The sequence below is a fragment of the Lepidothrix coronata genome, unplaced genomic scaffold (assembly GCF_001604755.1).
Source record: "Lepidothrix coronata isolate B3197 unplaced genomic scaffold, Lepidothrix_coronata-1.0 Scaffold13, whole genome shotgun sequence".
NCBI classification, from domain to species: Eukaryota; Metazoa; Chordata; class Aves; order Passeriformes; family Pipridae; genus Lepidothrix; species Lepidothrix coronata.
The window spans coordinates 6,170,030-6,183,248 of NW_016690193.1; the positions used below are offsets into that span (position 1 = coordinate 6,170,030).

At 35.5% G+C, this 13,219-nt stretch overlaps 1 protein-coding gene across 1 annotated transcript in view; it reads left to right on the top strand.

Moving 5' to 3' along the window:
• RXFP1 (relaxin/insulin like family peptide receptor 1) overlaps positions 1–13,219 on the top strand; it is a 45,207-nt gene that overhangs the window by 6,115 nt on the left and 25,873 nt on the right. Inside the window, exon 2 of the mRNA XM_017805808.1 lies at positions 10,060–10,215. Within this exon, the coding sequence (XP_017661297.1) occupies positions 10,060–10,215 (156 nt within the window). The remainder of the gene's footprint in view (positions 1–10,059; positions 10,216–13,219) is intronic.

Consider the following 13,219-nt stretch of genomic DNA (forward strand, 5'->3'; position numbering starts at 1 on the left):
TTTTAAATCTTTCATTTACATATTCACTGCTTTCACATCATCATTTAACTAGATTGGTTTCTTACTCAGAAATATTTCTTGGGTTTATGGGTATGCAGCTTTGGAGAAAATTACAGGTTTTTTACACTGCTTTAAGTACTGGGATATGGTCTCATAATTTACAAATACTTTATTGTGATATAATTATCTTACTCGAGCTATTAAAAAAAAATTGTGGCCAGATTGTCATGTCTGATAACACAAAAAACCTCTTATTGAAGTAAAGTATCATAACAAAAATTCTCCATTTAAGACATGAAGTTTTAAGATTTACTCTCTGGATATGTCTAGCAACAAGCTGTACATTTTATCTAGGGAAACATTTGGAGCTAAGAACCTTTAATGTACCTTCACTGAATAAATTACAGGTAATCGTGTAGGTCAAATAAAGCAAGAATCTTACAGTTTAAAAAAAAAGAAAGGAGGTACTGTTTTAATACGATAGACATTGAAAGTACACTGACACTTTGACTTTAGAACATAAATGTCTTCTCACAACTCGCTGTGTGTGATTTGAAGTTATCAAAGCATTTAACTACGATGCTTTTAAAGCCTTGGGAAAAGCTGTGTTCTGATGCTTCCTCTTTTCAGTCCGCTTTCCACATCATGATGCAGCTATCACAAAAATCTCTTATGATTCCTCATGAGATCAGGCCTGTATTTGCCTATATTTGCCTAGGCACTCTTCTGCATGTCTTGTCCAGAAGTGCCCTCTGTCTGAGTCAGCCATTCAGATATGGAATGAACAGGGATTGAGAGAAAGGTATCGCAGGACCAAGGTGATGCATTGGAGCAAACCTTTCCTCCTCCCAACCTGGTATCCTGCCTTGTGTGCCATGCTTTTGATGGATCAGGATACTCTGACTGAAGCTGTGTTTCCCAGAGCATGCTCTCACTTATGTTAACAATGAGAAAACACTTGGTGTCAGGAGCAGACATCATCGTCCCTTGATTTAACTGAAGTGGGGTTGAAAGGAAGAGAAGGAGGAGCTATAGACTATATGGAGGTGGAATCCATCAGTAATCTATGCAAAAATATTGTTCAGCCAAACTGCATTTAAAATGGAGACACACTTCTGAATGTTGTTTCTTGTTATCTTTTCCAGCCTAGTTGGGATACCCCGATAACCTACACATATGTACTGCTAATACAGCATTTCTTTATGCACATTAATATAAAATCTGAAAGTTATAATTTAAAAATCTATTACTCCTAATTTGGATGCACATTTTTATATAACCTGCAAAAAAAGAAATAAGTCAGATGTCTCTAGTCATGGAGTCCAAACAGAGGTTTTTCCCAACCTAAATGATTCTGTGGATCTGTGGTTTGACCAGCTAACATTATTCCCTTTAAGAAAGTCAAAAATCCTGTTATCTTGAGATAATTTCTGTTTTTTGCACTTTAATTGGAGCATCACAACTTATAGTTGTGAGTTATGTGTACTCATAGTAAAACAGAGTAGAGATAGGAAAACTTGTGATTTTTAAACTGAACCCAATGTTAATGAGACAGAATCCAATAATAATGCATTTATTTAAACATAGTCTGCAAATTGATTTTTCACAAAATAGTTCAGTGAGCTCTTAGAGAACAAATTGTCTAACATAGTTTCAAGTTATTTTACTTCAAAACAGAACAACCAATAGTTCCATATTTTGTAATACTTCAGGAGGGTAGAATCTCATAGATTTATAGGGCACTGCCACATACCAAATGTGAACTTGTAGTGCCATATAAAATTTAAATTCTTAATAGTTATAAATGGTTCTTAGTAACAAAAATATGTGAATAAATAAAATTCACCAGATAATCTTGCCTCAGGGTCATCAAGAAATAATACATTTTTATTGTTCCAAAATTAAAATTAAGTATCCTTCAGAGTTCACTTAAAGCCATGCTGGCTTAGTTCCATTGTAAGAACTATCATTATGTTCCTTTTAGTCTTTATTAAAGCCACAATGAATGAAGGGGGAAAAAAAGAAAAGAAAAAGAAAAACAAATGATTATGTTTCCTGTTTCAAATACTTTGTGTAGGGCTCCCAAAACATTTCTCTCTCTGGAGTCTCAGAAAAAGCGTGCCTGAGATTATTTTTCAAAGATTTATTTAAGATTGTGTTACTTGAGAGAAGAAGGAAAATATTGTGGCATTTGAAATTGTGGCTGATTGTGCATCTTGCTTAGTTGAAGTGCCTGTATAGCAAAATAAGAGACTAGAGAACAAAAGAAGATGGAGAAAGAGAAAATAGAATCTCCCACTGCCACCCTTCAGGTTCTTTTCCTCATACTGTGTCTGGGCTCACTGTTCTCAAACTTATTTTTCTATTGTCAGCATTGCAAGATGTTCATTCTACCATGTTGTTGGAGTTTTGTGGGTTTTTTTCCCCATTCCAAGAGCATACCAAATTTTAAATACATTGAATAATTTAGCCATAATTTGTGGGGGTTTTTGAGCGGGAATGTGTAGACACATGACAGGAGAAAAAAAAGAAAGACAGGATTGCCCTATTTGACCTAAGAAAAGTTAGGCAAAGGGTTATGGTCTTTTGGGTTGTTTTCTGTTATGAGGAGAAGTTAAAGATAGTCACATAATTCTTTGCTATTCTGCTTATTTGCAAATACTGTATTCTTAGACCATCCTACAATTTGGATATCAGCAAGTAATTTCTCGTTCATTGCCTTTGTAATTTTAGCTTTCTAATTGCCTTTCTAATTGCAGCTTTCTCTTAAGGCTTTGCTCCAAGTACTTTCTGTCTCATCTCCTGAATTTCTTTTTACTTCCATGCTTGAGTGTACACAAACTCTTCTCCTGTATATGATATTGTGTCATGGAGTCACTTAAATCCACCTTTTATTTATAGAAACTTGAGAGACATATTACAAATGTCTGTTGTTCGTTAACTTAAATAATTTAGTTTTCACAAATCACTGTTTCACTTTTGCTTACTTTACACATGGCTGACTGAGTTAACTTGTTGAAAGCAGTCTGAAATTAACTTCTTTACACTAGTCTCTAACTACCCTCATCATGTATTTAAATTCAGAATTCTAGTTATCTAGATGAGGTGAACGATTGTTGCTTGAGGGACACCAATGTATTGATAAACATTTATCTTTAATCTTTTCGTCTAAAGTAAACTCCTTAGTGGTTATGAGAAAGAATCAACTCCTGGGAGAGGAGTCTTCCTTGATTTTGATAGCTAACCATTGCCTTTCTAGGCCTTCCAGGTGGGGTGGTACTGACTAGCACTGCACGTTTAACTGTGCTAGTTAAAGGCACATTGGTGCCTTCATTTTTATTCAATATCTAATGCCACCTGAGCAAAACCCTAGTGTTTCGTGTGTGCATCTTTAGACTTGATGTTGCTCTGCTGTGAAAAAGAAATAAGTGAAATTAAGACGTTACACTGATGCAAAAAGACACAGGGGCAGGCAAAGAAAAGCTTCCCTTGATGTACTTTCTATTGGAAATCATATCAGAATACACAGAACTTATTTCTAAACGGAAATAATAATCAGATATAATTTAAATTCTGTTTATTTGGAAGAAAGGAGGAAGTGAAGCAACAGAAAGGTTTGGCTCTGTTCATCACTTTATGCCTTTGTTAGACATTATGCTGAACCCTCATCCTCTGGGAATGCCCTACAGAATCTGAGGTTTTGGATACAGTTCATTTTACTACATGTTGAGACTTTTATAGGTATTATTATCCCTTCAGCTCTTTCTGTGCATCAGAATCTCTTTATTCCAAGTTCTGTGCAAGCAGAACAAAGCCACAAATTAAAAAAAGTATAAGAGCCAAATCCTCTGGCAAGATGCCATGTGACCGGTCCGAGTTGCTCTACTGGCATTTTCTGGCCCTGGAGTGGATTTGACTGGCAGTTAGACAAGAAAGATCTTTCAATCCTATAGGTGGATTAATTTCAACTGAATTATCTGTGGTGTAACCGATAGCTAGCTTCAGTGATGTTAGAGATTGGAGGTGATATTTTCAAAAAGAGAGTACAAATTTTCTGCTTTGGAAGATGATTCTGAAATGAAAACATGGTGTAACCCACAGCAAGATATAAAGGTACTGTGTGAAATTAAAATAAAAATAATTACCAGATTGGCATGTAACAGTCATAATAGATGCACCTTCTTTGCTAAAATCCTTTGCACTTTATTGTGTTTAATGAAAGCAAACATAAACTTAGGTGTGTAGTTCAAGTACTACATATTCCTAGAATGACATCTAATATGGTCTACTAAAGATAAATATAATGCAATAAAACTGAAAATGTAATTCTTGTTGCAAAAGAAACAGCTAAACATAAAAAAATTACTAGTGTTTTAGAAATTACTCTGTTGCAGCCATTTGATATTCTGAATAAATGCCACTGTGTCACTTGCACCTAACAAAATCTAATATTACAAACATGATGCGTATGCAACACATATGTTTAGAAAAGGCTATAGGCTGAACAATTATGATAGCAGAGGAGCAAATTAAAGAAAAGGCAATGTGGTGATAATAGTTTAATTATACTTCTGTGAGGATCCTGTACAGATGTTTAAATCTTTTAAGCTACTGATGCTAAAGTACCTATCACCTCAAGACCAAGCTCTATTTTGGTCTACAAATTTTGCCCAAGGGGCAAAACAATGTGTGTACATTAAACAGCACTAAGGTTCAAGTGTATAAACAAAACATCTGTTTTGTTCTTGCATGGAACTAGAATTTTTTCAATATACTACTTATGCACAGTTTAAAAATTATTTTTATTAACATTTAAATAATATGGGATTTCTGTTATATATTCCCAGAAATCACTAGGAAGCTTTTCCCAAGTGAAGAATCCAGTTTAGGAGAGTTTTTATAAAGGCATATGTTGAAAAAAGAAGTGGATTCTCACTGATGAAGTTGTAGTAGGTTAAAAAAATCATGAGAAAGTTAACTTTTTTATTTCTATCCTGGCTTAACTTCATCCTTGTCCCAGTCATAAATTACTCAAAAATCCCTTGTTTAGTGGGAAGAAGCTGAAAATTCTGAACAAACCCAGGAAAATTAATGTAAGAAAGAATTAAATATCATTCACTTCTAGATATTCTTGTAATGGTAAAATTTAGACAACAAATTATTTTTTAAAAGTTTTTAAGATGTCATATCTTCTTTTTTTTCCTGTCATTTGATTATTTGAATGCTTCTGATCAAAGTTGTTCAGCCACTTGTCACTTGATTTTTCTTTGAAAATTAAGGTTATAGGGCCTATGAGGTCTGCTCTATATTGTGCTAAAGGTTTTTCAAAGCCAGTTCACCTGCCTTTAACGTACCTTTCAGCAGAAGGGGATATTTTTTAATCATCTTGAAGTATTCAGGCACAAAAATGACAGGCAAAATGGATTTCAACTTCAATGTTTCTTTCGTTGACTCCTTCTGTTTTAGTTGAAGAAAACATTCTGTTTCAAAGCAAGCATTTCAAAAGAATATTTTCAGTCTTCTCTTGATCCATCCCATCTCCCAGTGTGTCTACAGGTACAGCAATTAAAATAAGTTGTTGGAGCATGGGAAAAATCCCATCATTTTTGCTTTAGTCTCTTTGATAACTTGGGCTTTTGTAGGTAAAATAACTTTTCATCAGAGTAAGTACAGGGTGGATTCTTCCTTGCCATGATCACTACTTGGTCCTTGGCATCTAAGGACCCTTTTTTAAAACAATTGGATTTCCTCAGCCCCAGTACTTTTAAACTGCTAACTCAATCAAAGTGAAGAAAACATGTTAGCTTATTTGACTGGTGCAATTCATGAATCATTTTGGACTCATGGCAATGGGTTTCATGCAAGTCAAATTCTTGAAGACACAAAAATATTTTCCTGATATTATGATATGCCTTTATTTGAATCTATATCCAATACAGCTGAGACTGGTGTGACTAGTAGGTACCAGGCAATGAGTAATGTTGCTTTGATTAGTTTAATTGCTTATGAGTCAGTTGAATCAGGCCAGTACTGTTCCCATACAGAGTCATACTCACTTGTTTTATGGAAGCTACAAGTAACTGTGCTAAGTCTCCATTCTTACAGTGCACATGTCCCTTTATTTGGTTTCTCAAACAGTGCTTGTGACCCAATCTCTCCATTTCAAAGAATGCACTAAACCAGCAAGCTTAATGAATCAATTTATTTGGAAGGAAAGCCATGTTCTCCTGGGAACATCTTGTTCTTGGCTTTCCCAAATGTGTTCCTTCTTTTTATTTCATTATATGAGAGCTTAAAGAGGGGCTGCCATGTTCTTTCTCCAGTTATTCTGCATCCATGCAACAAAGGAAAGAGCCCTACCATCAATACTAGATGACAACCCAACTCTTACTTATTCCTTTAACAAGGGAAAGCAGAGTTAATTTAGTCTCGTATTTAAAGACTAGCAGGAGAAGTTATCCACTTTCCCCTTCACTGCAGGTGTCTGCTACAGCAATAAGTGTCTTAAAGCATCAGGTCTGGACAAGCCTAAAAGGTGCATGGCATGAATTCTTTTCTTTTTGAAAGTTTGAGAAGAACTGGGTGATGGTGGGGGACCTTAAGTACGTGACAGTCAGAAATATTATATTGCAGAATCATGAAGATGCAGTACTAGGGAGAACATTTTTCTATATTGAGACAACAAGCATCTTGTAAGAAAGATGTTTGTTTGTGGGTCTGCTTTTTGTATTGATATTGGTTCACCTATTTATTTTTTATTTGTTCTAGAAACATTGGAAGTATTTTAATATTTATGCTGATCACTATGAGAAAAAAATTTGCTTGTATAGAATAGGTGGAATGCATGCAATTATCTCTATGTCAGCGGAAGGTAGCAGATGATTTTCTGTAGGAAGTATAAAAAGAAGAGGCTTTTTTACTTGGACATATCTGTAAAAGCAAACCTTCTGATATAAGCAAGTCTGTCACAGGTTTATCACTTTTCCTCTTCTTTCAGCTGCTAAAAAAAAAAATGAAAAAGAAACAAGATGCAACAAGAGCAGTTCGATCTTTTAATAGTGGAAAATCAATCAAATGTAGAAAATTCAACATCTTTAATACTGCATCACAAACATAGAGTGACAGTTCATTGTCTTGGCATGATAAACTCCAATGTCAGTCAAGTCTGTATTTGCAAAATAATAAGCACAAGTTTTAGTTGCTGCTGTTGCATTGCTATTTTTATCAATTTCCTCACATAAAAGACAGTGTGTTTACTTCCTTGATGCAGAACATAATTGTTTGGACATTATCTAGCATTTTACAATTAATTTTACTCTCTTATCTCCTGTCTACCTTTGTCAGCTTTGCCAAATATTTCCTCAGAGAGTTGGTGCTTTTCCACACATAAATCTCCTGCAATCTGCAGAGTCCAAACTTCTGTCTTTTTTGCATAAACAAAGTGATGTTAACAAGTCAGTGGACAAAGACCAGTGCTTTCAATGATTGTATAACTAGTATGAACTGTTGAGTTTTGATGTCTTAGTATCTCCTTTCCCAGGCAGATATTTACATGCCAGGGTAATCCAACATAGCAAAATATGAGTAATGCAGAGGAATAGATATCATCAAGGCTATAAATGTACAGAGAATTCAAAACATTAAACACTATGAGTGAGTTATTCTTTGTGGAAGAGTATAGATTTCTAAAATGCAACAGCAAATCCCTTAATTAGTTCAGGAATTAATACTATTTGACTAATGAATAATAATTCTGGAACATGGTGTAAAATTCCATTGAATGGTACTGTGAGAAAATAAATGGTGTCATTTGAAATTTAAACTGCATGGAGATCAGTCCCTTTAAGCACGAGTTCAGATCAGTTTAAATATGTCTCCAGTGTGTAGGGTAAAAAGCTTGACAGGGTAAGCACAACTGATCTACTGCTTCTATAATGGATTGCAGAGTAAGAGGCTGATGGTTAGTTTTGAATGTTTTCATTTATGTTTAATTTTCCCACATTGGTGTCTTTTACCAGACATTTCATTAGCTACTTAGATTATAGCAAATAACTTGACTAAAGGGAGCCTCAGTTTCCTGCTCATCTTTTTGCAGAAAGACACTAAGTACTACACATACCCTGTTTGCTTAACATTATGTCTGCATAAGATTTTTTTGCTACTTGTTTTCTGAGTGGAACAAGTTAATGGTAATGTTCTGAATACAAGTACAAAACAGCATAAATCTTTATGAACAATGTGCAAGTGTGAATTCACCCTGGGATTAGGATGTAGCTTTATTTTTGGTACCTATACATAAAAGGCATGAGGAACTAAGGGTCTTTGAGTAATTGCATGGGTTACACAGTTGTGGATAAAAGCAAATAACCTTTTCAAAATCATATGGTGGTTGTTAGCTGGAACATATAACTTTCTATGCAGGGAGCTTCTGACAGCAGAGGTAATTCTGTACATATGGAAATAACAGGATATTTATCTCAGTTTTCTTCAGCTACTGCTGTTACATTTCAAACAGTTGTAAAAAACACTGTCTAGGACTTAACTGGAAGAAGGTTCTTCCAGAAGAGACTCCTTAAGAATCTGAAATATTTGATACAATTTCATGTGATTTCCCTTAGTTCAAGAGAAAAATGAGTGCAAAAAATCAGGTGTTGTGAAAAAGCATATTCCTTTTTAGTCTGAGAAAGTTGTGTGAAAGATTAAACTTTGACTTATGAAAATAGCCTGGAAAAATAGCGGTAGGTATCAAAAGTAGCAGATTACTATCTGAATAGGCATCACATCCCAGTTAATAAAGTTTGTATAGAGTATTTCAAGTGCTCTAAGACAGCAATGAAATTTAAAATATAATTTGTATTAGAAATTTTTTTTGTAACAGCATCCATTAAGTCAAATGATAGCTATAATAAGAAAGTGATATTCCTTTTTGAAAGTACTTCAAAAATGTGAACTGAACAAATTTCATTCTAGAATAATTTAAAATCCTCTCCATAGTATACTCCTGGGAAGAATACTCTATGACAAGAAATCTGACTTGGCACCCTGCAATCCGTTACAGAAGCGGTAGATCAGTTGTGTTTACCCTGGAAAAAGTGGTGGTGGCAGAATTTGTCCCTCAGGTGCACTGGTGCAACTGGTAAGGCATCAGGCAACTGCAAATGTAGGTAATTGCAGTACAGAGAGCTGAAGGACAGGGGACAGGTAGACGACTCCGGCTGCCTTGGCTGTCCCTCATTAGCATCACTGTGCCTTTCGCCTCAGCACTGCTTGAATGAAGTCCTGTGTTCTATGAAACTACTTCCTAAAAAGCATGGGCTTAGCAGAACAACATCTGTATATGTAAACTTCACATTGATAGATTTTAAGCAGTATCTCCACATTTTTTGGACCAGACTGACAACTCTTCCAAAGGATTCATAACGGCATCTTTATGTTGTCTTACTCATTTTTCAGCAAAACTGCGTCACAGATTTGATCTTAATTGTCTTGCTCTTTGATCCTTTACCAGTTTACACCTAGAAACTGCTTTAAAATGAGAATTAAATCAAAAATATATGTCTGATTTGTATAAAAGGACTTCTCTATCTGGGTCTAAAATTTCAGCACAAATGAATATCACAGAGTGGTTTGGGTTGGAAGGGACCTTAACGATCATCCAGTTCCAACTGCCCTGCCACAGACAGGGATACCTATAACTTATCTGGTATATTGCTATCATTAATTAATCTCTAGTGTAAAGAGAAACAATCCTTTAAAATAGTGGCCTTAGGTCATTTGTCTTGTATGACTAACCTTTTGATCTTATTAGGAGGATGAATGGGGAGGAGTTACCTGTTTGCTGTGTACCAAAGGAAATTTTAATTAGCTAACAATATAACAGTTTTTTGCCAAGTTTAACAATTATTTCATATACTAATTGTAATTGAATGTCCAATGAACTAATATGTATTTGTTGCTTGATACTCACATTCAAATGTAAATGAGTATTTATAAAAGCATAACATCAAATATCTTTAAACACATCACAAAGTAAGCATATTTTTTTTTGTTCCCATTTAGTCATCTGTGACTCTTTGGAAGATCATGTTTCTGGAACTGGGGTCAGGTGCCCCCTGGGCTACTTTCCGTGTGGCAACATCACAAAGTGTTTGCCCCAGCAACTTCACTGTAATGGTGAGGATGACTGTGGGAATCAGGCCGACGAAGAAAACTGTGGTACGTGGTTGAGACTTTTCTCTGTGTCTAGCACCTGTAGTCACTGAAACCCATGCAGCACTCATACAAAACAGAAGACTATACAGTGTTAGGAACAGAAATGTAACATGCTTTGCAGAAGATGCAGCAGGTCTACTTTAGCTAATAAAACCACCCAACAAGTCATTTGTTAGGTGAGAAGAATGGATCACATTTTTCTTTGTATATGGTATCAGTTTATCCAGTTTTATCCCTGCTTTGAACTTGTTTGCACATGTCATTTTGATGTGTACAAATGGATGTATGTGATCTGTCAAAGATCACTGCTGAGAAGTAAATGTGTGCTCCAACACAGTTTATGTAAAGCTTAATGTGACTTAACGTGGGAAACATAATTTAGAGGAATTGTTAAGGGTTTTCAGAAATCGCTTATGTCCTTATTTGAGAGAAACACATCTGCGTGAGTGTACTACACAAGCTGCACTACCAGCAGGCTTTGGGTTTTGAAAATGTAAAAATTTCAGGGAATACGCACAGTCAGGACATTTCTGCATGTTGTTATGATCCTTATCACTTCTGGCCCCTCTGGATGTTAGCTGTGAGCTTGACTTGGCTTGTCAAGTCCTGATCCTACCCTACTGTAAAACTGGGTAGGATCAGGATACAGGCTTTGCGTGGGTGCTTACCCGTCCACGCTGCTTATTTGTGAGCATGGCCCTGGCACAGCTTTAGTTTGTGCTGAGCCTCATCTCTTCCACAATGTTTGGATACAGCTTAGAGGTGGCACAGACCTGGGATAGTCTGGAAAGGGGCTCCTATATGTTGAGAGAAGAGAGCTTGGTCATTTGGTTGTGATCTACGACCACGGGGAGAGAAAATCAGCCCTGACACACTTTATTTATTGGTACTGTCATCTTACTAACAGCCTGCATATTTTTAGAGGTACTCTCCAGAGCTGCTGATCCATGGCAGATGGGGAAACTAGGCTTCCTATTCCTTAGTAGTTTGCCTGTAGCCATGGAGGACAGCATGATGCCCTGCCTCACACGTTGCCTCCAGCTCTCTGGACCCAAGCAGGTGAACTGTTTACCTGTCCCAGCCAGGCATGTTGCCATCAGATCTGGGTGAGAGGAGTAGGATTTTGTAGTTTTATGTCATTTACTGATACTATAAACTTACTTTCTGTTGTAATTAATCAAAATCCTGAACAAAAATTGCTCATTCTGTTCTTTTCCTGTAATCATCTTGGCATGAAGTGGCAGAAATTGCTGATGGTGTTGCCCTCTCATGTTTAAGAAGTCCAAGGTCCATAAACCATGTTTTATCCATGTTTAATTTCTGTATAATACCACAAGGTCTACTGTACAAGGACTTGATGAAAGCATACAGCTTGATACAATGCCAATTAGGATATACACAGTTTTGTAATGGGAAGTACAAGACAGTATAGAATCACAGAATCATTTAGGCTGGAAAAGAACTTTAAGATCATTGAGTCCATTAATCAAAGAGAGCTCTTCACTTCTAATCTGTATCATTACTGATACAGAACTGAGGTATTCTTGGATTACTGAAAACAAATTTCAAAAATTCAATTAGGACTAACATGGATTGGCAATGAGCAGGGACAGTGTTGCAAGAAGGGATTTATTACTGAACCCTGAAACAACAAACAAGCTTCATCAAGTCCTTAGTATTGCCTTAATGTTCTTCTATAGGAAGGAACATACAAGACAATTCAGCTGCAATATTGAATCCTCTTTTGTGTCCAGTAATTCAAGAATGAGTTAGCCTTGATTTCTGAAAACCTAAATTACAAAAGACGAAGAGTCATTGTATTGACTTATTGGGAAAACTATACTATTGATGTTTTTCTCATATCTTGATCCCCTATTTTTATTTAGAAATGCATGCCATGTATAACAGATTAATGTAATATTCAGCAGTAATATTTTCTCAAAAATTGGTATTGCAGTCAAACTTCATTGTTCAGTGAAAGGAAGTGTCACTTCCTTTCCTGAAAATATGGAATGTCCTGATGAGATTTTCTGCAATGCCTCTACACTGTAGTAAATGTGGGGATCTTTGTGGGATAACTCGGTTTTGTGACTATTCATCTTGCTTAAAATACAAGAAAGGAAGCCTTAGCTCCTGAAACGAAGAAACAATGTCTTTTTTTTCCCCTGAAGTTTCCCAGGACCACCTCAGCATGACTGGCTTGTGTCAGCAATTATATCTGTCTCCTTCTACCCATTTTTTAAATTTACAACTAGTTTTCAGTTGAAGTCATTACTCCTGGTTACAGAAAAGAAATTAAAAATTAAATTATTCCAGTACAGTAATTGTTTCATGCAGTACCATTAAAAATTTTAATCTCATCCACAAGATATTCTAATTAAGTAGCTCAACTTTTAAATTCCTGAACACTTTTTCATCAATTTGAATGAGAACTTTGATGTGGCAAATCTACAAGGTTCAACTCAACAAGTGTGGGAAGGAAAAATCAGTGTAGACCCTCAAAGGAATTAAGAAATACTTTTTTATTTTTTTTAATGCATGTATCTCAAACAAAGCTAGATAAACCAACTGCTTTACTAACAATTTCTTTGGTAATGATAAAGCACAGTAAAACCAGTATTGTAATATAAGGAAAAAGAAAGTAAAATTATGTCACAGACTGTAGTTGGAAAGAACAATATGTTGAAGTAGAAAAGGAAAAAAACACACTTCTTTTGAAAATATAATACTGCTGTTTCAAAAAAAAACCCAAACGAAAAACAACAGATGCTCTAAACACAAGAAAATTCAATATCCAGTCGTTCAATAGAAGCCCTTAATTGTGCTGAATATTAGCAGCAACTGCAATTACTGAAATAACAGTTATAAGAAACATCAGTGAATGAAATAAGAAGAGAAGCAACTAGCATAAAAAGCACATGTAGGTCTTTCAAGAGAGTTACTTTATAAAACTGTTTGAATGCCCTTGAAACAAAAAGGCAGCAGTGCAAAAGAGACCAACATTATA